General features: G+C 51.8%; 1 protein-coding gene across 1 annotated transcript; it reads right to left on the reverse strand.

Annotated features, from left to right (window-relative positions):
- Window positions 1-1,403: 1,403 nt before the first annotated feature.
- On the reverse strand, window positions 1,404-23,047 carry ZBTB46 (zinc finger and BTB domain containing 46). Its single transcript, XM_006896953.1, has 4 exons — window positions 22,111-23,047; window positions 17,521-17,805; window positions 4,659-4,834; window positions 1,404-1,772 (listed from the first exon to the last, which is right to left on the reverse strand). Exons 1-4 carry the CDS (start codon window positions 23,045-23,047, stop codon window positions 1,404-1,406), a joined length of 1,767 nt encoding a protein of 588 aa, XP_006897015.1.
- Window positions 23,048-24,554: the final 1,507 nt, after the last annotated feature.

Raw genomic sequence — 24,554 nt, forward strand, 5'->3', positions numbered from 1 at the left:
CCAGGAAACACTTGTACAAAGAATCAGTTGTCAAATGCATTTTTGTAAGAAAACGAGTCTGTCTAGAAAAGAGGTTAGAAATGAGCTGAGGGCAAATACGAAGACACCCAGAGCTCTGCTGTGAGTAGGGTGACCCCGGGTCCCCAGATGTGTCCCAAGAGAGCAGATGAGGGGGAGTCCAGTCCCTGTTTGTTGGAAGAGGGGATTGCAGGTAAGTCAGACTCCACAAAGAGCACCCTGTTTGGTTGTGGGTACACTGCTGATTTTAGAGGAAAAAGAAAGTTGTAGCCCCTCCTGCTGGGGCGTGGTGGAGTTCTACAGGTACAGATGCGAAGCCTCTGGAGAAGGATGTCAGCCCCCAGTGCTCCCCAAAGACCACAACGAGTGGGGAGGATCATCAGGGAGAAGGTGAGGTGTGGTCCAAGGCATGCAGGTGAGATGCTGTGAGGCCTGTGAGTGGCTGGCTGGCAGCCCACCCCGGGTGCACCCACCCCAGTGCTCCTGACGGGGGCCACAGTGCATGGGGACACACCTGTGCTTTTCTCTCAGAAGACAAAAAACTAAAAACAGCAAGGGCAAGGAGAGCCTCTTCTAGGAATGAGCTCGTGGAAGAAATATCCAAAGGACAGCTAGCTGAAGGAGCCAGGCTAGGTGTCAGCAAAGGAACTGCACCCAACGCAGGGATGGGACTGGCCCAGGGGGGTGAGCAGCAGGCCACTTTAGGATAGTGGCAACAGGTGGATAGGGCCCTGGGTCCTGGCGGCAAAGCAGGCACCGCTGACCGTATGAACAGCCGGGCAGGAAGCCACAGCCCTGGGGACAAGGCCAGCAACTAGGAGAGGAAGCTGGCCTCTGAGAGGCCACACTGGGCCCAGAGGGGCATTGATAGCTAGCACCGAGGAGCCCCACCCCCAGGGCCTGCGGGCTTCTCCTGAGCACCAGAGCCAGAGGTGGGGGGTGTCTCAGCTCCTCAAGCAGCACCCTCCTGGAGGTCAACCTGCCGAATGCCAGGCTGTTGGGAAAGATGGCCACAGTAGTGGCAGGAGGGACACTGTAGTCCACTGTGCAAAACTCTCCCTCTAGTCCGACCTGGTCCCCAGCTCAGGTGGACACAGGCCCCCAGTGACCTGTTCCTGCCTCTGACCACTCAGAAAGCTCTAAAGTGGAAAGGCCCTGACAGACAAGACAGACAGCCGGGGAGCACCGGGCTGGAGAGAACACCCTCGTCCTTTCTCTCCCAGTCCTGGGCTGCCTCTTTCCCATCTGGAGGGGCTGGTTCCCATCTACCTGTGTCTGGGAGGGCAGGCAAGTGGGCTACAAGAGGGTAGCAAAGAGCCCCTGGCATTGCTCTAGGCTGGGGGTCCCCCGGGCTTCACGGGGAGACCCCTCACTCGCCATCCAGACTACGGGACCCAGGACAAGTCCTCATCGGCCTCCCCCGACGGGCTGCGGGGTCCTGGTGGTGAGTCTTCATCTTTGTCGACCCCAAGCAGCGTGTCCTCAGGGGCCAGGCCCCCATCCTCATCCAGTTCCTCCTCACCCTCCCCACGAGGGTCGTCAGGGTCTTCCAGGTACGGCCCTTCGCCTGAGAACAGTGCTTCCGGGGACCCCTCACCGCCACCACCTTGGTCCAGGGGCCCAGCTCCCCCTCGGCCCACACAGTCTGCACAGATGCCGTGGCGCCGGGAGCCATGTTTAATGCCCACGCTGGCCGCTGACACGAACACACGGCTGCACACCTTGCACACGTACTTCTTGTCTTTGCTGTGCACCTACAGAGACAGGAGTGTGGTCAGCAGGGGGCGGTGAGGGACTCAGCAAAGGGAGCTGGAGGGCCGTCAGTGGGGGGATGTCAGCAGGGGGTGGTCAGTAGAGGTGGGGGGGAGGTGTCCCTTGAGAATGGAAGTCCTTTTGCGGCAGAGAGAAGGCCTGGTGTCACAGTGCTCACTACACTGGGCCACTAACCGCCCACCAGTGCTCCGAGGGAGTTGTGGGAACCGAGGGGCGTGCGACCAGCAGTCCAAGCTGACCACCGGGTGGGAGTGGGTTTGGTATTCTCAGAGGGCGAGCTCTGATAGGGGTGGAGTCCCTATCGGGGCAGAAGGTGGGTCAGAAAGGGGCCCAGGGCTCCTGCGATCCCACTGGATGGTCTGCCCACCTGCGCCCCGTCCCGGGAAGCAGGATTAATGCATTCACAGATCGGAGCCCTGAAAACGGCACTTTGAAGGTTAACTGCCCAACTGGATCCCACAGAGGTTGCCGTCACTGGGGCTGTGGACAGCAGGGGGCCCCCTGCCAGGGTAACATGGACTGTCTGTGAGATGCTTGTGCAGTGTTTGGCAGGAATTTATTACTTTTAAGTTAACAATGCAACTCACTAGGGGCTTCACCATAGCACCCAGGAATTTATTGTTTTTATCAAAAAGTCTCTGTAATAACAACGAGAATATTTTCATAATCTTAGCTTATGTATATTAATATACCTATAAAACTAAAATAATGTTCATTGACTAACTTCTCACCAGTGGGAGCTGGGCTATCATCCACTTACAAAGTAGCTATAAATCACTGCTTTTGTGGCATGCATTAATAGAACCTAAAATGTTACATTTAAGGAATTTACAATGTCAAGCATCACATGTACTGTGATCAGAACTGATCTAAACATGACTAGGATTTCCTACTATCCACATGGGGAGAGTCACGGCCTGGAGATGGCACTGTGTCCCCTCAAAAGAGGAAAGGAACGCAGAGCTCAGCACAACTCGACAGTGCCCTGCCAGGGCGACCCTGCCGACTGACCAGCACTGCCAGGTTTACAGTAGACCTCGGAATCCTGTGGTCCCTCAGCCCCCAACGTGTGTGGAGTGGCATTTTGGGGAGTGGACTGCATGTGGATGCAGAGGCCTCAGGAAAGGCCTGAGTGCCTGCGTATCTCACAACTGTAACCAGGGCATGTGTCTAAGGGAACACACAGGAAGGGTATTGGTGCCATGGCAACCACAGAACCAACCCTCGATGGTGAATGGTCTCCAGAGCATGGGCCGTGGCCAACACTGCAGTGAACCGTCCTTCCTTGGCCTCTGTCCTGCCTGACAAAGCAGGACAGCTCCAGAGACTGCCAGGAAGATGCTGCCCATGAGGGGTTGCTAGTGATGAAGCGCACAGCTCCACCTGAGGAAAGATCCCAGGGGTATCTGATCATTGGTCTAGGATAAGCCCAGGCTAGAAGCCTGTGACAGGTGAGCCAGGGCCTGGAGAAAGCTGGCCTCCAGGGTGCAGGCCCACAGGCCCACAGGGGATGGTGCTGCGGTCTATGCACATGACACACAAAAAGAGAAAGGAAATTCTGACACTTGCTACTCCCAGTGACTCTCAAGAGCACTGAGCTGAGTGCTAGAAACCAGACAGCAAAGGCTACATGACACCCCCCATAAAAGACAGTGACACAAGCAGCTGCTGGAGACAGGTCAGCTAAGGCCACAGTGCTGTCACAGGGCAGGGGGACAGGAGTGGGTGTGGATACTGGTAACTGCACAGCACATGTGTACCTGGTATCAAGAGGTCACACGTAAAACATTTCTAGTGTGTATTTATTAATAAATTCCTTAGATTTATTATGGATTCAATTAGCATTCAGTCTTAATTTTTAAAAGTCACTGGAACATAAACGTGGCTTGGCTAGAGAAGAGGTCACCTTGTCCCATCTGACCATGCTGCTGTCCACACTCCTTCAGGTAAAAGCACAAGATCAGGTTCTCCCCAGATGGGAGCGATACTGATGTGGCACACTTCCTCTACCTTAGCATAACGGTGAAGTGCTGTCAATCGAAGGTCAGTGGTCCAAACCCACACGGCAGCTCAGAAAGGACGGGCTGGAGCTGCCCCATTAGCAACTGCAGCTGCCACACGAGTCCCACTGACTCCATGGCAAACAACAAAGCTTTTATAAGGCACTCTGCAAAACAAAGGTATCCCTCCACTAAACCCGAACCACGCCTCACAGGACCTGCAGAGCTGCCTGTGGCCCCCACACGGGAGCTGCTGGGTCAGAACCGCCCACTTTCCAGCTAACAGCTGTGTGCTTCCACCACAGCACAACCAGGGCTCCACTTACTGGACCAGGAGAAAGACAATTTTGCAGGGACCAGCCAACAGCCAGGTGGAAGCAACGTGGGCTGCCTTCTGGCTTCCCCAGGGCTCGTGACCATATACACACACTGTCCGCACACATGCTCACACACATAAACGCACATACAAAGGCACAGCTCACAAAGGCAGATATATATGTACACACACACACGTGCAAACATGTAGCCTTGCAGGCACACCGGAATACACATGCATGTGAGTACACAGGTGTACACAAAGGAACACACGTGTGCACAGCATACACACATGTATGCTCACACATGTGAAGGCACACAAATGCAAATACAGACACAGACACGTACATGCACACATTTGTACACGTACACACATTAACATGTGTGAAAAGACACCTGACACACATGTGCACACATGCCTTTACTGGTACACAGACATGCGCCTACCTCACTTGTGCAAACACACATGCATAAACATGTGAGCGTGTGCTCACATCCCACATGTGCACACTCACACACGAGCATTTGCACACCAAGCCCTCCCCCACTCACCAGCGTGTGCCGCTTCATGTGCTCGCGCCGTGTGAACTTCTTGCCGCAGATCTCGCAGGGGTAGGGCCTCTCGCCTGTGTGTGAGCGCATGTGCCTCTTGAGGATGCACTGGTGCATGGCCGAGAAGCTGCAGTATGGACACTTGAACTTCTTCCTGATCACTGTGAACTCATTCACTGAAAGACAAACCGCAGGTCCATCACCATGGCCCACCCTGGAGGGGCCACCATCTCCAAATTTCTGAGTGAGCCGCTGTGCCCTCCAAGCCAGACCGGGGGGTGCGGAGAGACACGCGGTGTGCAAGGCGCACAGCTGAGGTAAAGATGGCTTCCTAGTCAGCGAGTCCCCCACAAATTCTGAAAACATCTCCCTCCCATCTCTCCCACTGGGCAAGAGCGTGGATGGCTTATTTCTCAGAGCATGTGGTCAGTTTTCTTTCTGCATCTACAAATGTGAAAGTTAAAATTCTGAATTATTACCATGGACCCCAGACTTCTGTATCTGTAAATCAGACTGACACGTGAAATCCACAGTCACTCCTCCGTGCAGACACAGGAAACAAGATGGAGGATGCAGGAATACATGTCCATGAGTCGCTGGTGTCAAGCCCTCGCGTCCCCACCATCCGGCCCATTGCACTTAGTATCACTGTGATGGTGACAAAACCCCTTCACCCCGAGGTGACTCCGCCGTTACCCCAGATTCCCAAGACTGTAGACCGCACACCTGTCTCCTGTGGAGTGGCTGGAGGATTTGAACTGCTGACCTGTTAGGTAGCAGCCACCACGCCATCAGGACTTCTTTACTTGCTGTGACCACTGAAGGAAATTTTTACTGGTTATTATTAATATGACAGTTTCTTATTAGAAATAGTACATCCTATAATTTATTTGTGATTGACAAAATCTGTACCTTAGAAGCTGGAAAATTAATAAGGAAGACCAAAAAAGAACTTACTGATGTCTATGAATTGCAGCATTAGCAAAGAACATTGACTAGAGCATGACCTTTTAGAAGGATTATTCCATCCTGCCTTGGCAGAAGTGCAGCCAGGCTCCTTAGAAGCCAGGATGTGAAACTCCATCTCAAGCACTTTGGCCATGTTATAAGGAGTGGCCAGTCCTTGGAGAAAGGCATCATGCTTGGTCAGTGAAACAGAGAGGGTGGTGACCAGGAACTCACTACGGCAGTTGCTGTGTGGTGTCAGGCAGCGCGGAGCGCTCATTCCAGCTCTGTACTGACTGGTCTTCCGCACGACCCACAGGGTTGCATGACCCTGGCTAGCTGTCAGAAGTGGGCTGTTGGACCAAAACCAAGGTGGGGGTGGGGAGAGGATGGATTTGTCTCATCCTTTGGTGCCTTGTGGTGACGTGTCGCGTTCTTCAGTCCTGTGACAGTCAACTGAAGTGTGATGGGACACAGAAAACTGGGAGTCGCAGCACGTCAGCAAGAAGAATGAACATCATCTCCCACCTGGCGTGACCAATAACTACCTACAGTGGAATGTCTTCACCCTTCCCCCTCTCCTAAGACCCTGTTATAAAAACCTGCCCAAATACACCTTGGGTGTGACTTCCCTGGTCTCTCTCTTTATTAGGGGGCTACCCTAATAAAGTTGCCCTTAAGTCCACGGCCTTACATAGGTAATTCCTTCTTCCTACCTGGGCTGAGTCTGGAAGCTCCCCTAACCCTGCCTATCGTGGGGGAACCAGCTGGCATTTGAAATTTGCGTGCTTTATCTTCCTGTACACAGACAGCACACAGACCACCACGGAATGACAGACAGACAGACGGTGTCCTGACCTAGAATACTGAACACTTCTCTGGTAAGTTGTGGACCCTCTTCTGGAAGCAGCTCTTCAGGTCTGTTGCTTCCTAAGCCATCTTTTTCTAATTGGTGGTGGTAGTTGTTATGTATCGAGTTGGAACCGCACTCCAGCTGACCCGCCAGTGGATTTTCAGAGGCAGATCACGTGGAGGTAATTGCTCATCTTTCTTCCATGGAGCAGCTGGTGGATTTGAACTTGCTTTTGGGCACAGCTCCTTACCATCAGAGCTCCTACTAATCTGCAGTAGATTATATATCTGAATATGAGTCTTCCATCAGGTAAGTTTATTCCAAATATTTTCTGTAATCTACTGAGTCTTTTTACTCTCTCGGTGGTGCCTTCTAGTTAGAGGTTAATAAAGTTAATGAAATACACTTTACCACATTTTTATTTCTAGTGTGATTTTGAGGGAGCTCTGGTGGCCTAGTGGTAAGAAACTGAACTGTAATCTCAAAGGCACATGGTTCAAATCCACCAGCTGCTTAACTGGAAAAGGACGGACAGTATCCTCACATGTTATTAAACTGTCTCTGAAAACCCACTGGAGGGTTAAGTATGGGTCAGTTCTGACACGATGGTACACAAGAACAATGGTGGTTTTTTTTTTCTTATAAAATTGTTGCATCAAGATAAAGTTTGTGTTTACAACGATGTTCTTTTAAGACGTATCTAAGAAACTTACCTACTACCAGGATCACATAGCTATTATCTTATGTCTTATTAGAAAAACTTATCATTTAGTTTTAGGATCCATCTTAAATTTTGTGAACATTTGGCGTGAGGTAGGGGTCAAAATTAAGTGTCTTTTGCATGTAGATACTCAATTCAGTTAACACCCTTTTCAAATACTGAAGAGACCAGCCTGCCCTGACCTGTTTGCCCTAGGCATTGGATGCTCTGTGCTGTCCAGTCTGTCTATTCTGCCTATCTGTACAGTCTGGCACTATGACCAGAACCTTATTCATTGAATCTCAAATCACCTCAGAGGGTCTTGGTGGGACAGTAGGTCAGAGGTAGAAGAGGCTGTGCACTAGGGCTTCACAGCCAATGCCAGGTGGATCTTGGCTGAAACCAGAGGGTACCAGAAAAATGTCTATGTTTCACTGACCATGCAAAAGCATTTGACTCTGTGGATGAAACTGAGGCTAACCTTGAGAAGAATAGGAATCCCAGAACACTTGATTGTGTCCATGCAAAACCTATAGGTGGACCAGGTAACAGTCCTCAGAACAGAGCAAGGAAACACTACTTGGTTCAAAATCAGTAAAGGAGTGTGTCAGGGATAAGTCCTGTTGCCATACTTTTTTCTATCCATAGGTGGAACAAATCATTCGGAAGGCTGGACTTAATGTGGAGGAATGTGGCATCATCAAGATTGGAGGAAGACTCACCAGCAATCTGCATTATGCAAATGACACAATCTTGCTCCCCAAAACTGAGGAGGGCCTGAGGCATTTGTTGCCGAAGGTGAAAGACTGCAGTCTTCAATACAGATTTCATCTCAACATCAAGGAAACAAAGATTTTCACCTCTGGGCCAATTGGCAGTACCATGACAGATGGAGAAGAGATTGAGATTGTTCATAATTTCAGCTGGCTTGGTTCAACAATCAGTACTCTTGGTACCAACAGTCAGAAAATCAAAAAATGAACTGTATTAGGAAACTCTGCTGTCAGGGACCTCTCCAGAGTGCTAAAGAGCAAAGGTGGCAGTCTAAAGACTAAGGTGCACCTGATCCGGGCCATGGTCTTCACAGTTTTTTGTTATGCTTCAGAGAGCTGGACATGACTAGGGACAATATAAGGATTATCAGTGCCTTTGAGTTAGTGCTGGAGGAGAGTTCTGAACATAGCATGGACTGTCAAGAGAACAAACAAGTCTGTCCTAGAGAGGGTGAAACTAAGTTGCTCCTTGAAGGCAAGGATTTTGAAGCTTCATCTGACAATACTTTGGGATGTTGCTAGGAGGGACCAGTCCTTGGAGAAAGACATCATGCTTGGAAGGGTAGAGGGACAGTGCAGGAGAGGAAGACGCTGGATTGACACAGTGACTGGGGTAACGAGGCCAGGTGTGTCAGAGGCAGTGAGACTGTCATAGGATAGGGCAGGGTTCAGAGCTGTTGAGCTTATGGTCGCTAGAGTCACAGGTGCCTCGATGGCACACAGCAGCTGCAGCTCAGTCCAGTCACTGAACTCTTCTCCTTTACCTTTGGTGGCTTTTTAGATGTTGTCTTTCACTGTGGCTGTCAGGCACTTGGATGCTGGGATTGTTACTCCTGGGGTTCTCACTGGTTTGTTGGCTTCATGCTGATTTTGTTGAAGAAGCTTCTTGGACATATGGCCTTCTTCCTTTGTCTGTTTTGGGAAATTCTCAGCAGCTGCATCTTCAGATACTTCTGTTTCATTTCCTCTGGCTTTCCTTCTGGGAAGCTAGTCACACATAAAAAAAACATTGTCTGTGTACAGACTGATACTGAGTTTCCACTTCCAGAATGTTTTAGTACTGGTCAATCCCAGAGGGCACACACATCCTTTTTATAGATTCTGACTCTACTGAAATTATCCAACTTTTACTCTGTTTTGTACATAATCTCCTCTATGTGGGGGAAATGCTGATCTTCAAATTCTTGGTGGTGTTTCTCCCTTGGTTTTGGTCTTTTCTGGCCTGGTTTAAATTGTCGTCAAACATTCTGCTAAGAATGTCTGTGGTCTGTGCATTGCTGTACAGAGCTAACTTGTGGTTGCTGTGATGCTAAACACTGTGTCACTGATGTTCCCCATGGTGGGCAGTGTTTGGTGGAGCTTCCTGATTAAAACAAGCTTGGAAGCAAGAGTGGCATCCACTTCCACAATGGCTTGCCTTGGGAAACTCTATGAACAGTGCTCAGGTCTTTTGTTCATAGGGTCGCTATGAGTTGTCTACAACTAGACAGCACTTAACAACAACATTTACTATTAGGTGCCACACAGAATTCTTGAAAATGTAAGCCTTCTTCAGAGACTGTTAAGATTTGGTTTTGTTTAGGGGTGTTGGTGAGATTTATTTTCCCCCTTGGCAAACAAATATGAGAGGATTACTTGGACTCTGTGAGGCCTTTAAGTTGTGCTCACCCTCCAGTCAGAACTGACGCAGAGCTGACCCTCCCCCCTTGGGTTTTCAGAGGCTCTAAATCACAGAGGGGCCCCCTATCCCTTCTCTGCAGAGCTACTGGTAGATATACACTCCCCACCTTTGGATGGTAGCACAGCTCTGCCTCTGGGCCACCTGAGCGGCCCTGTGTGGGCCTTGTCTGACTCAGTTCTGCTCTCAGTCCCTGCAGAAACGTCTAGCTTTGAGGCAGCTCTGGGCTGTTTTCTGCTGGCTTCCTGGGGAGCTGCTCTGTGAGTGTGCACAGAATTTGTGGGAGATATGCATGTAGACTTTGGGGCTCCCTGCCTGTGTGGCTTCTTGCCTTTTAGGACTTTGGTCCTTCATATCTGAGCCTTCAGCAGCCCTGCTTTCTGATGGGTGAGTCCCTGCTTTGATGTGGGAAAGCAGCTGAGGCTGTGGGGTGGACAGAACTTAACCTGTGAGCTTCCTTCAGACCAGTCTTCTGCTAGCTTTTCTCCAGGACACGTGTGTGCCTGTGTAGTGGGCTGTGTGTGTACATGTATGTATATGCAGTGGTGTGCATGTGTGTGCCAATTTAGAATAGTTCTCTGCCTGGAAGTGCTGCTGAGTGGGCTCTAGTTTGTAATGGCCCCAACCACAACGGGAAAAAAGCCCCAACACCAAACATTGCCCTATCGGGTGCCACCCCAACAATCCTTGCCCAGCTTGAGCCTGTTGTTTCAGCCACTGTCCACCCATCTCCTGGAGGATATTCTCCTCTTCACTCACCGTCTATTTCACCCGCATGTCTTCCTAACCCTAACCGTCCTGATAACAAAAGACACATGATGAAGGCTCGCCGCCCTTCCTTCCGAGCGGCATGCTGGCCGCCCTTCCTCGGTGACGGATTTGTTCACCCTTCTTGCAGTCCACAGCACACTCAGCTTTCTTCATCAACAGCATAATTCAAAGGCACGTATACTCTGTTCTTCCTTACTTATCGTCCAGCTTGTACGAGTCACTGAAAACCCGATGATTTGAGTCGAGGGACAGTCTTAAACGTGGCGCCTGTGCTGATTTACCCAATGTAACATACCCTGTGATTTATTAACTGTAGTTTTTCTATCGGTATTGATTCTGGATTCAAATGGAATCCTTGACAATTTCATTTTTTTCCACTTTTTTATAATGTTCCTCATTGGTTCTGTGGAGAGGATTTTGCTTTCTTTATGTTGTGATGTAACCCGTAACCCATAAAGAAGGTTGTAGTATCCGATCTTGAACAGAAAATAATTCAAGTTCTCTTTGCTTTTAGCAATAAAAGTTCTGTCATCTACTTCTGGCAGGCTGTGCTGAGTCTTTCTCCAATCCTGATGCCACATTCTTCTTCCTATAGCCCAGTTTCTCACTTGCTCAGTAAACACACTAAATAAGTATGGTAAAAAGATAAAAATCTGGAAACATATTTGTCCTTATTTTAAACCACTTCATCTCCCCTTGTTACTCCTTAGTCTCTGTACGAGTTCCATTTAAGCATGATTAAATATTCTGGAATTCTCATTCTTTGCAATGTTATTATTCATTACAATCCACACAGGCGAGTCCTTCGCATTAATAAAACACAGAAAATCATCTTTATAGGATTCCTTTCAGCCGTGATATCCTCAGTCCACATCCTCTTCTAAGTCTGACTCGAATTTCTGATAGTCCTCTACTAATGTACTATCTTTAAAAACAAAAAATATCTTCTGCACAACTTTACTTATCTATGATATGGAGGATAATTCAATAATGTCCATGTTCTTTTCAGCTTTGAGATGGACACAAATGTGGATTTCTTCCCTGGGGATGGCCAGGTGGTCTTCTCAATGTCTTGGCTTGGAAGGTCAGCCTCTCTAATGTTGTATCTGTTGGCTGAAACAACTGGTATCCTGCCAATTGCTAGATCCTTGTTTTTCCATTAATGTCTCCCCTGGAGTGTGGATATTTTCCTTTTTTAATATATGCTACCTCTTAAAATGGCTGAGTGTTGACCAATTCTTTCTGATTAATGACTGTGAATTCCTTCCATCTTCATTCGATGCTTCCTACATAATTTAATATTTGGTCCATAGAATTCTTGAATATTGCAATTCAAAGCTCGATTTTCTTTTTCTTCTTTATATCTTTCAGACTGAGAAATACTAAGCTGGTTCTTCCCTTCAGGCTTTCTGACTCCAGGTCTTTGCACATTTATTAATAATACTCTGTTTTCTCAAACGACCCTTCAGAACCTCCTGCTCAGCTCTTTGGCATCAGCAACTCTTCCATTTGCTTCAACAACACTACATTCTGGTTTGTTGGTACCACTGAGTTGACTACAACTCACAGTGATCCTGTGAACAAGAAACCTGAACTCTGGCCTATTCTATGCCATCTTATCATCTGATCCCACAGCTCTAACCACCATGTAAATTCATTGTATTGAGGGTTTTCCTCTCTTTTGCTGATCGTCCCCCCTTTCCAAGCGTGACACTAGGCATGGCTAAAACTTGATGTCCAAAAGTGTTCTCCAACGCAATGTTTTGGATTTCTAAAAAAGAAATCTTTTTTCTTACTAAGCCTTTTATTATTGAAATCTTATCTTCAAGAAAGGTTCATGTTATATGCAATTGTCAAAATGACACTAACCATGGCTGTACTTTGCATTTTAAATTGCATATAAATCAATAAATTAATATCATGAGGGAATGAAAGTCTCCATTTACACTCCCCCCCATGACCACCATCACCACCTCCCTGACCGCCACCCCCATCCCCACCGTCACCTCACCCATCCCCACCACCATCCCACCACCACCCCCATCCCCACCACCACCCCATCCCCACCACGACATCACCACTACCATCACACACATCGCCACCATGATACCATCCTCATCACCTCACCCATCCCTACCACCACCATCACTACCACACCTCTCCCACTGCCACCAGCTAGAAATTCATGACTGTAAGGCCCCCCACTCACATTTTGTAAAAATGGAAAATATGGCAAGAAGTACAAAATGAATTTGTAAGAATTAAGGAAGTTTTGTGGCAGTAAATAATCCTAAAGAAAGAACCAGACTTTTATTATTAAAATTTTGCTTTCAAGGAAGACTAATGTCACATATTGCTTTGCTTTTAAAAGATCTCTTTGAAATCAATCACTGAACCATAGCATCTCAGTACAAAATCTACCAAGGGCAGATGATGTCTGCTGGGCAGGCCTCCGCTGGGGTCAGCTTTCCTGTGCCCGAGTGGATGAAATCTGGAGAGAGGAGAACAGATGCTGTCTGCACTAAAAGCACTTTGACAGCCTTTGTCTACTAGGTGCTACAAACTGACCTGCTCATATTTTCAAAAACTCATCAACCTCTCTGTCCACAACGCATAGGCCTCAGCCCAAAGTGCTGCTTCATGCTCCATTCAGGAAAGCAATCCTGAGAGCAAGTGATGGGACAGTGTCAGCCACGTGGTGTGGACGGTACTCTTCCCCACCTCATGCTGCGCTCTGTCCATGTCGGAAGAGCCTCCACAAGAGCCCACTTTGTCTCAGAGTGGCCAGGCTAGAGGCAGGATAGAGGGGTTCACAGCTGAGGCCCCGCAGCACCAATCTTCCTGGGAAAGAGAGTGTGTTCTTTCCTAGTGAATGTCCTATTCAACGATGCCCAGTCATAGCCAGCTGAGCAGGTGAGGGCCTGGAGCACCTCGTGGTGCAAACCACGAATGAGATCAGCCACTGACCAAATACTGCCAGTCCACATCACCTTGAAAGAAAGGACTGGTGATCCGTGTCCCAAAATTCAGTTATAGAAAATCCTGAGGCTCAGTTCTCCTCAGGCCACAAGGAGCCACTATGATGGAATGACCCAACAGTGACTCGCTGGCCAGTGTGCCTAGGTGGTCTGATGCAGGGACATGCAGAGTTTGACTGGACGCTCACTGTCCACAGTCTAGGGCTTCAGAAACTCAGTTGATGGCCATGAAGACGGCGACAGCTCTGCTTGATGCAATAGGATGCTGAGGTCACATGGACATGGTCAAGGTGGGGAGGCAAAGGCGAGGAGGGGCCTTCCCATCAGCAAGCCCACCTGCCTCTGCTGAGGTGACCTGTCCCCAGAATCTAGCAGGCATGACTGTTCCTTCTCTGGTCCTTACTGCCTAACTCAAGCTCTCTGGTCAGTTTCCTTGTCTGCTTGACAGACTCATGAGCTCACCACAGTAATGACTCAGGCACTGGGTATGCACCAGTGTTGGGGCACACAGCGGGGGGGGTGTCCCTTCTGAACTCTGCTGCAGAGACCTAGGGTGGGCGTCCTTGTGGTCAGGTGAAGGCCTCTCAAGGCTGTCTGCCTTGATGCATCACAGAAACTGCTGATGTTACTTCTCCTCCTAGGCAGCTCCTTAACTGGCTCTGAGGCACCCAAGGAAGCTGGGAGGAGGGCCCTGGACACAGCACCCTGGGACCCTCTCTCAAAGCAGTAAGCCGGCTGGGCTCTGGGAGGTTCTGAGTGGCCAGAAACTGTAGTGCCCAGCCAGCCTCTGTAGAAGCCAGGCTGGATGAGGACCCTCTGCTCAGCCTCGGAACTGCCAACTACAGACACACGTTACAGATCATTGGGGTTTATGCCGTCACCCGAGTGCTGGAGCAGGAGCATTGCAGGAGCAACCCCCAGATGGCTGTCGTGCACAGGGGGACAGCTCACCACCTCTGGGGAGAAAGGTTACAGTCATAGGTTGGAGGAAATGCACATTCAGGGTGCTGTGTGCATGGCACCTCCCCCAGGCTCTTGCAGGCAGCACTGAGCTCCTGGTGACAGGGTCCTGCTCCTCAGACTGCCTTCCCATGAACTACCCCACGCTTGGGCTGAGCCAGATGAGGGGCAGAAAGGGCGATGCCATTGACCTCTGTACTACCACCCAATCATGAGAAGCACCGTGTTCTCAGTTGATGGCTCTGTCAGGAATAGGCTCCTGAGAAATGAGTTCAAGGAAGCGCTGTCCTTCAAACATGAAAAAAGATCCCAGCTTCACGAACGATGCCATCGTTGTCCTGGCAGTGGGATCTTCGGCCTGGAAAGGCATTCTTGAGGACCAGGGATGGGAGGTGTGAGCAGGGCCTCATGGAGACCCCCACCCCCAGCGTTATGGGACTCTCGCAGAGTCTGTGGGCACCTAACCCGGTATGAAAGTGCTGGCACGAATCTCCTGGGCACTGTCCTCCCACGGTCTCTTACGTGGTCCAGGAAGTCAGCTGGACTGGGCCCTGGGAACAATGCTCCGAGGAGGGGCTCAGGGAAGGGGTCTGAGGGAGGTACACCTGCTGGGCCATCACACACCATGAGTAACTGGGACTATGAGAAGCCTGGGACACAGGAAATGTGTCTCATCCTTGTGCATGAACATCAGCCGATGGGCTTAGAAGTTTCCAGAAGCATGTCCTTAACTTCCTGAGGTACAGGGGTCTTCCTGGAGGTGTGCATCTAGGTACTAGGACTCAAGCCTGAATGTCAGGGTGCCCGCCCATGACTTCCCTGGGGTGTGGTTTGCTCCCCGGAATCAAAAGGATTAAAAAATAAAGTTCTAGAACAGGGTATCGTAACACATGGAGACAATGTCAAGGATGTGATTTCTCTGATACTGAGAAGAGAGTCTTCAGAAAAGTGCTTCATATTTGACAGGCTGAACCCGAGCTTGGCTCAGTTCTCAGATCCACAAAGAAACATCTTTAAATTACAATCAGTTTCCCTAAAGATAGTGTGCACCTAGGGCATTGGGATCCCATGCCTGTAGACCCAGGGCCAGGAGGGCACATGTTCATAGCCTGCTGCCTGACTGGTGCCAGTGCCAGCTTCACCTGCAGACATACACAGCAGAGCCCCATGTGCAGCCCAGGGTCTCCCCTGAAAACTGTGGGAATAATATTTCCAAGCAGTCTTCTGACGGAACGTGAGGGGAATGCAGACTCGAAAGCAGAACCCTTCAGACAACAGCGCTCAGGAGCCCTAGGCTCTGGAAAACGCCAACACCCCAACCCCAAGGGGAGCTTGCTCCTTCTCAGGGGCTCATGGGAAATCGAGTCATCACTCATTCCTCTCTCACAGCTTCCAGGGGCCAGACACTATCAGTGTGCTGGATCACACACAGACTCACATGCATACACACACAGAACCAGACAGGCACACACAGATAATATATGCACATACACTGTTAGGGAAGTTCATGCACAGATAAATAACTGTGGACACACTTATACACACAGGTGTGCACACACACGCAGGCACAGTCACACACACACACTACTCAGAAGCCATAGCAGTGTTGACAGCAAGAATGAGGTTTCCCCTGGTTTCCACGCCCAAAGCAACCGTGGATCAGGCAGCCAGCCAGCTGCTGAGAAGTGACCCAAAGTGACCAAGTTAAACAGAATCAGTGCACACCAGGCAGTCACGCTCTTGTGGAGTCAGCTAGGGTTCATAGCCCAAACCTGCTGGATCAGTTATTAGACCAGTGGGATGAACCCGAGGAGTCCTGCTTTGGTTTTTCTCAAGGGTTTTAGAATCTTTCAGAAAAGCCAGAAAGGCCCTCTGTCTTGGACTGCTTCTCCAGCACCTGCACACCTAAATGCACACACAGCTCATCACTGCTAATGTACAATTCCCAACACCTGCAAAACTGACAAGCGGGTCTCACTCACGTGCCAGAGAACAGGGAATGCGGGTGGAGCCCTGTACCCTGCACCCCACACCACAGCATGCTCTCAGGCCAGGCCTTGTTTCAGGACCACACATTGCATCTACGGGGGGACACCCTGCTGACCATGACGCACGGAGGTCACCTGACATGAATGCAAAGCCTCGAGAGGCACCCAGGCTCTGTGACCACCAGACACTTTTGGTACCTTCACAGTCTAGCCTGGTTTTGGGAGCCCAGTCTTGCTCCGGGGAGGAGGGACAGCAAGCCTCCACCTGGCATCTGTGTTACAAGCTGGTACTTTGTTCAAAATTCCAGCAATCCTGTAAGAGGCACCCAAGCCTGCCACTGTGGTTAGGAGCCCTGTCTCTGCTGCGTGTTATCAGCCATCCGCTGTTCCCGCATTCCACCTCCAGGCACAGAGCTGCAACGACAGTGTTTCCAAATCACCTGCAGCTGAGAATCAAGCAGACACTCCACTCGCCTCACTGACGCTTCTTTCCAGCCACGGAGGCTGTAGCCCTAAGTCTTCCACTGAGGACCAGGCCCCCTGCCCAGTCTCAACCTCCCACTGTAGGGGGTGGGTGTCCCCAGGAAGTGGTTACACCCTATCCTCCCTCCCAACACACTGACCCCTGACCAGCACATGTGCCGCCCAGGGCTTCCTCCACTCAGCTGTCCGTCCCCATGTGCCTTAAGCAGACCCTCAGGACCCAGTGGCAAGGGAGCTGGATCTGAAGCTGGATCAGCAATGCCTCTGCTGCTGGCCCAGGAGGATGGTGGGCATCTCCTGGGCAGTCCAGCAGCAGCTCTGGAGTCACGTGCCCCCACGCCCTAGTCAGGTGCCACTGTTTCTGAACAGCTAAAACTCCACTGGGTAGCTGGTACAGTGAACAGCAGAGTGGTGAGCGGAGGGCCTTCCACTGCTATGACAGCCACTGAGAGATCAGCAGAGGGCACCCAGACCAGCCCCAAAGGCCTTAGGCTGCCTGGCCCTTGCCCAGCATCTCTGCCCTCTCTCACAGAGCCAGGTCCTGGGGGCAGCCACGGGGGCAGGGGGCCAGCCAGTCTCCTGTGGTCTGAGGGCTAGCCAGGTGACCAGGCAGCCTTGCTCCCAGGCAGATCTGGGAAGGGCGAAAGTGCTGCTACCACAGTGGGTCCTGACCGCTGTCTCCCTGCACCCCATCCAAGGTCTCAGGACCAGCCTTTCTCCACTTGGGACTTACGTGAGAGGGAGTGTGTGCCTTTGGGCAGGTACTCGAAAAGCAGGGAGCTGTCATCTCCCAGCACGTCCGCCTTGAGGGACAGCAGGCTATTTTTGCTCATGAGCGCGGCCCGCAGGTTGGCCACGGCTGCAGCCTGATGCAGTGCGTCATCCTTCTCCGGGGTCAGCGGGGCTCCCAGGTAGCTGGCCTCTGTGCCAAGCAGGCCCTCGTCGGTCTGGGCAAACAGCTCGGACCTCTCTGTGCGGCTGTCGGAACTACCAGCTTCGGTCAGGGTCAGGTCAGTATCTAGGGGACAAAGGACATGCAGGTCACCTCAAGACACTTAGGGAACATGGTGATTTGGGAGGAGCCAGGGCAGTGGGTGCCCTGGCCACAAGGAGTTTGGGAGAAAATTGGCCCAGTTTGGCCAATTCAGCTTCGGTCCACCTGCTGGGGCAGCTCACACGCTAAACATTAAGACATCTGATATTCAGGAGACTACTCTGGACTCAGTACCCCAGGCCCCATGTCCACTAGCCTCCATGGTAGTGGCCAAGTCAGAACCTGATTCAGGGTGGGGCCATCGAAGCTGACTGAGGAGATGGTGCAGTGCTTGCGTCTCCCACCTCCTGGGGGATGGAGAGGCTTTGTGGTCATGCAGCCATGACACTGTCAGTGGACATCAGACATGGCACAAAGCTAGAAGGACATGGAGCAGGGGCAAAGCTCACACACACACACACACACACACACACACACACACACACACACACTCACGCAGTGTGCACAGTCTCTGAAAGGAAGTCAAGCAGTGTATTACAAAACCAAACGCCTCTACCCCAGGACCCAGCAAGCCCACACCCAGGAGTTCAGTCAGAAGAAATGGAAACACATCCAGAGGAGGGACTGGCAGATAGCGCTCAGCTCCAAACCTGCAAGAAGTCCGGACATCCATCTACAAGACTGGCAGCCTCGCCCAGTTGACGTGGCCCCACAATAAAAAGGTACATGCTACAGAGAGCCGCAGTAATGCGGGGTGGCTTCTGAGGCTGGGGTGGCCTCAGACTCGCTGCAGTGTAGAAGGTCTTGACAGGATGAGCTCTGGTGCCTGAAGGAGGCAGGTCCAGGTCTGTACAACTGATCCCTGATGGAAAACACCAGAATAGTGGTCATCTCTGGGGATCTGGAGACAGGGTCTGGCTGGCAATGGCCAAGAGGAACCTGCCGGGTTCTAGATGTTGGCAGGGGTTTGAGTTGCACAGGTGCATTTCTGTTGTTCAGTGTTGAGCAGACTCTGACTCATCGTGACCCTATGAACAACCCTGAACCCTGCCCTTTCCCGGCCCATCCTCACATCAGCGACAGTCACTGTCATTCCATTTCTTTGAGGGTCCTTTGCTGACCTTCCCATGGACTGGCCCCTCCTGACAAGGGGCCCAAGCATGTGAGACAAAGTTTCACCATCCTTGTCTCTAAGGCACACGCTGGGAGTACTTCCTCCAAGACACACCTGCTTGCTCTTTGACAGTCTGTGCGACATTCAACTCTCTTCTCCAACATCATAATTAAAAAAGCACTGTTTTTAATTTGGTCTTCGTTTTTCATTGTCTAACTTTCAGACACATAGGAAGTAACTGAAAATATTCTGGCTTGGATCAGGCACACGTTAGTCCTTAAAGCTAAGTGCCTGCATTTCAGCAGTTTGCAGATGCCCTTTATAACATATTATCAATGAAACGTCCTTTGCTTTCTTAACTGTTGCTATAAAAAATGTTGCTTGAGGCACATACATTTATGAAAAACTCACTCCAGGGTGGGAAAGCAGGTTCCTTCATGGGTCCTTCTGCTTAGGTCCCTGGTCCTGCCAAACCTGAGTCCGCACTGGCCAGCTCTCCATCCGAGGGCCAGCCCAGGAGGACCCAGCACCTGATCGCCTTGAGCCCGAGGGCCAGCCACAAGTCTGAGGGAGCTGTGAAAGCTGGTGTTAGTTCCCTTTGTCTGGTGTGAAAAAGCTGGGCCTGTAAGTGCCGTGAAGGGACCAGTCAACAAGCTGCGCAAACGGGGTGTCTGTGGCCCACTGAGAAGGGCTCAAGTAGAGGGCTGGGACTTGAAATTCTGAGGGGATGTGCTAGTCACGTCCAATCCCACAGCGGTTCAGCAGACAGAAGGGACAAAGAAGAGGATGAGAACGATGTGGGTGTGAGGAACCACCTCAGAGCTGTGGCAGGGCCGTGGACTGCAGCATTAAAGATTCTGATGGCCCGAGTGATGACAGGAGGAAGGGCCAAAGTCAGGGAGGCCTGACCACAGGGGCCGAGGACAGCTGGGTGAGCTGTGGGCACCGAGGAAGAGGACCTCATCCATCTGCTCCCTTGGCTCATGCCACTTTGTTTGCAAATTCTTAGCTCTTAGGACAGGCTGTGTGGCCTCTGCAGCAGAAGGTCCCAGAAGTGGGATGACTGGGGGGTGTGGGAGCGTGAGTGGCCTCCGCTTGATGGGAACCAGTCTTGGGCAGGTTGTACTCAGCACCCCCTCACGGTGGGTTCTCAAGCCACCGTTGCTGCCAGTTTACGGATACATGAAAAAGCAGCTCACAGCACAGTGTGAAAGACCCACCTGAAGGTTCCGGGTAATGATCTGCTGAGTGTTTTAGGGCAAAATATGCTGTTATTGGAATAATTACATGGGTTTAGGTTAATGAGAATGTTAACACCAAAGGGGTCTTGGGTGGGTACGCGTTGATTTTTCGTTTTTTTCTCTACATGAGCATTTTGTCCACACGGTACCCTGACAATAGGGAGTTTACTGCAGATCTGAGATGTTTTTCAGGAGAACCATATAGCACTGGGAACGGCCCCCAGCCTGTCCATGTTGCAATCCTAGGACCAGATTCCAAATGGGACCCTGAGTAGGGGCCTAAGAAGGAGAAGGTGACAAAGCATCCGAGCCAGGGAGGAGGACCAGGACGTATGGGGTCGAGGCACCAGCCACAGTCGCTCAGCCCAGCAGGTTCTCCATGGAAGGCAAGAACTGCAGGCCTCCCCAGCGCCGCACTGCACCCACTGCACGCCAGCAGTGTGCCACTGTTAGTCTTACAGTGGATCCCCGCTCTCACCAAAGAGGAGATGGAGTGGAAGCTACGTGTGGAAAGAAGAATGTGTCCAGCACTTGTTTGAAATCTCACTCCTAAAAGCTCAAAGGCCCAGAGTCACCACCTGTGGCAATAAGCACAGAGGGCAGAGAGGGTCGCTGGCTGCAAGCTGCAGGTTCTGGGTCTCCTCGGCTAGCCAGGCCCAGGAGGAACCAGTACCTGATCCCCATCTTCCTTCAGAAGAGGTCATTTCACCTGTAAGAGGACATGAACATGCTCTCCTCTCTAAGAAGAGCCAGGTCTTGCAGGACGACAACCCCTACAGAGACTGGGGTCCACATGTCACACCCAGGCTTCTGACCAGGGGAGTGAAGACAGGCTGCATCCCCACCAGGTGGGCAGGGACCGTCCCACGCAGCCCACAGCTTTGCTTCTGCTCTTAGCAACGCAGACTCCTTCCACAGTTGCCTGGGAAACCCAAAGGATTTGCGACTTGAACAAAGTGCTTAAATCACTTGTTTGCTTCTAAAAACACCTTCTGCTCGAGAGTGCATCGCAGCAGCAAGTCTGCGACTCATCGTACGTGAGTCACCCTCCTGAAGGACCCAAGCACAGTCAGCTAGGCCTCTGTGTGACACAGGGATGTGACAGCACACAGGCAGTGGTGAGAAAGGGCCACTATAGGGTGACAGGCCCTCAGCCCTATGACGGTGGAACACTTCCTACCCAGGACCTCATCTTGAGTCTCTCAGTCGAGTTTCTGCTACTCTCATGGTTTATCGAAGGTTCACTTACCTTACCTAGAACTTGTGCACCTCTTCAGAGAGACCTCCCCTCACAGACACCTCTGCACCTCCCCTCAGACACACCTGTGCACCTCCCCTCACAGACACACCTGTGCACCTCCCCACAGACAGCTGTGCACCTCCCCTCACAGACACACCTGTGTAAGGACAGGTATCAGTCCTCTCATTTGTCTCCTAGACAGACAGTGGAAGGAAGGGATCTAAATGTAAATTTATAAATCTAAGTTGCCAAACTCAGTCCTTGTGTGAAATGCTCCCCATCCCCACCTCCCTCTGTACCACCTGTCTCCCTCCCCTTACCCTTACACATTCACCCCAACCTTGATCCCTGGACGCTCAGATCCCTTACTAACCCTGTTCTCTCCCCATCCCTGCCTCTCACCCACAAGGCCCTTCACTCCATTGTCCCCTCACGTCTCACTGCCCGCCCCTAGCCTACAGAAGTCCTAATGGGCACCACCACTCCCTCTCAAGACCCTGGTTTCATGGGGGCCCTACCTGACGGGGCATGCGATACCCACTCTACTTCTAGGAATGACCAGAAGTTGTCCCCTAGTGATCATGTCACCTCTCTCGGCAAGGGGGGGGGTGGCCAGGAGGCCCTGGGCATGAACTGGCCACATGCTGTCTACACACAAAGCCAGGGCCCAGCAGGCATCTGGCCAGGAGCTTCTGCCCACCGCGGCCTGGCATCTACACGCAAAGGAGGCTTACTTGCATCACGGCTGCTGAATGGCCACGCTGAGGCGGGCAAGCAGGACGGGACTGGCGAGCTGTCCTGGCTGTCAGCCTCCACCTGCGGCGTGATGTGACGTACGGTCTCCTTGTTCTTGCGGTTTTTCCTGCGGCCACTGGGCTGCCAGCCATCCCCACTGCCCTGCTCTGCGAAGGTGCCCTGTAGTGCTGCATCCTTGCTCAGGGCCAGCTCGCCCCCTTCATAATGAGGTGGGGACACCTGCTCCTCCTTGACCCGCAGAGGTGTGTAGGCCCCATCCCTTGGCCACAACGGTGGTGCGGACACATCCTCCTGGGTGTCGGCCCTGGGCTCCGGGTCTTCCTTCCCGTAACTGCTCCCACCTTCATGACAGCTGGCGATGGCTGAGTCCCCAGAGGAATTGGCTGGGCTGGTGCGCCGGGCCAACCATGGAGAGATGCTCCGGCCAGCCATGACTGCAGAGATGAACGCGTCGGCCCCGCCAGTGGGGGCAGCGCCCATGTCAAAGTCGGCCAGCTCATCTGACGCGTCAGCCTTGATACTGATGTCCAGCGCTGCCTTGATGAAGTCGTGGCACGCCTGCACAATGTCGGTCATCTGCAAGAAGCTGGCGGCGGACATGACCTCAATGACATTCCTGCTGGTCAGTGCCAGGTGTGCCGAGTACATGAAGTCGATAATGGCCTTGAAGCCCTGGGCTGTGACGATGTCCAGGTGGGTGACTGTGGCCTGCTCGGACGTCTTCTGCACCTGGCAGTAGAGCGTCTTGAAGTAGCGGCTGCTTCCCAGCAGCACGTTCTTGTGGGCCTTGAAGACCTTGCCCTCAACCACGACACAGACGTCACACAGAACCCCGTGGTGTCGCTGCTCATCTAGCTCCCTCAGGAGGTGCCGGTAATGGGACGCAATCTCCATCTCTTCCTGCCAGTCACTCATCGGGATGCCACGCCGACAGGCTCTGTGGGGCGAGAGCACACAGTTACCTGCCAGCCAGAGCTGTACTTGACAGATGCTAAGGTGTTCCTGCGGGCACCAGCACGTGAGGTGTCCACAGCCAGGATCCGGCTGGGTGCCAGGAACCATGATGGGGGCCAGAAGGGGTGGCCAGAGAGCACACGGAGAAGTCCTGAGCACGCTGCGGGACACTGCCCACAACATCCCCACTGGCATGTCTGAACCAGCAAAGGCCAGCGCCCAGCTGAGAGGCCTTACAGGAATCAGAAAGTCACCTGTCCACAGAAAACTCAAAAACTCCTGCCCAAACTGCAAACCGAGTTAAAACAACCCAAGTGGGTGCATTCATCCAGTAAGAGACAGTCACATCCCACATGGGCCCCACAGCAGACCTCCCTGAACCAACCCCCCAGCCACCAGCTCAGCTCCCAGGAAAAGTCTCACATCCACAAAGCATCTAAGATGCAATGAAAACTCATTAAGAGCCATGATTGGACACAGTCTTACAGAATCTAGAACATTCCGGTTCCCTTCTCCCCCTCTCTCCTACCATCCTCATCACAGGAACCCTTTGCTCCTGTGCCTCACTGCTGCCCCCAATTGGTCATGAAAATCCCTGCACCCCACCTCCTACCCCTGGATGCTCTGGATGGGGGCCCCTGCCCTACTAAACTGTCCATGTCCCCACCCGATAGTTCAGTTGCACAGAGATGCCAAATTCAAGAGGAAGGACTGTGGTCAGGTGCAGGGGGCTTGTGCTGCCCACAGAGAGCCTGAGCTGCTACACATGACCACCTTGAGGGGAGGTGCAGGAGGGCGAGGGGAACATAGCCTCTCACTTCCTGTTTTTTCTTGCCCAGTTTTGCTATGACAAGATGTAGCCCTTCATCAACAGACACGGTTTCAAGCAAATATTCCCTGATAAAGGCTTCCCAATACCCCGTGAGGAAGTGGTGACCCAGTACAGCCTGAAGGCTCAGCCCACGCCCATCAGCCCACATCCCTCTGCTCTGGCCACTGTCTGTCACAGAAGAAATTTTCCAGCCTCCCCTGCAGCTGATGCACCATGTGCTCACTGGACATGTCTTTCCTGCTGTGACTGTAGCAATGACAGAGGGTGTAGCCCTGACACAGGACGTGGCCATGGCACAGACGTGGCTCTGATGAAGGATGCAGTCCTCGTGAGGATGGGGTGGCGAGACACACAACCACCCGTGGGCCCAAGGCTGATCCTGGCGTCCCAGACTCACAGCACTAAGCATGGTCAAGGCCAAGGACAAAGCCAGGCACTAGCCTAGTGCTTTCAGCTTGAGGGAAAAGCGAGGACATGCCCCTTGCTCCAATCCAGGGGTGCAGGTGTCCATGCCTATAACAACACTCGCAAACCCAAGGGAGGGAAAGAAGCCTTTTGACACAGGCACTGGAGGGGCTGAGCCCATGGCCCTCATGACTGGAACCCCCGGTAGGGGACCCTCCACAGGCAGGGCTG

The sequence above is a fragment of the Elephantulus edwardii genome, unplaced genomic scaffold (assembly GCF_000299155.1).
Source record: "Elephantulus edwardii isolate Elephantulus edwardi_28Jun2011 unplaced genomic scaffold, EleEdw1.0 scaffold00193, whole genome shotgun sequence".
Taxonomy (NCBI): domain Eukaryota; kingdom Metazoa; phylum Chordata; class Mammalia; order Macroscelidea; family Macroscelididae; genus Elephantulus; species Elephantulus edwardii.

Coding starts and splice junctions, on each gene's coding strand:
- ZBTB46 (XM_006896953.1), bottom strand. CDS start 23,047: ATGAGTGACTGGCAGGAAGAGATGGAGATTGCGTCCCATTACCGGCAC. Junction 17,806..22,110: donor ATTCAGCAGCCGTGATGCAA/GTAAGCCTCCTT, acceptor TTTGTCCCCTAG/ATACTGACCTGACCCTGACC. Junction 1,773..4,658: donor ACATGAAGCGGCACACGCTG/GTGAGTGGGGGA, acceptor CTGTCTCTGTAG/GTGCACAGCAAAGACAAGAA.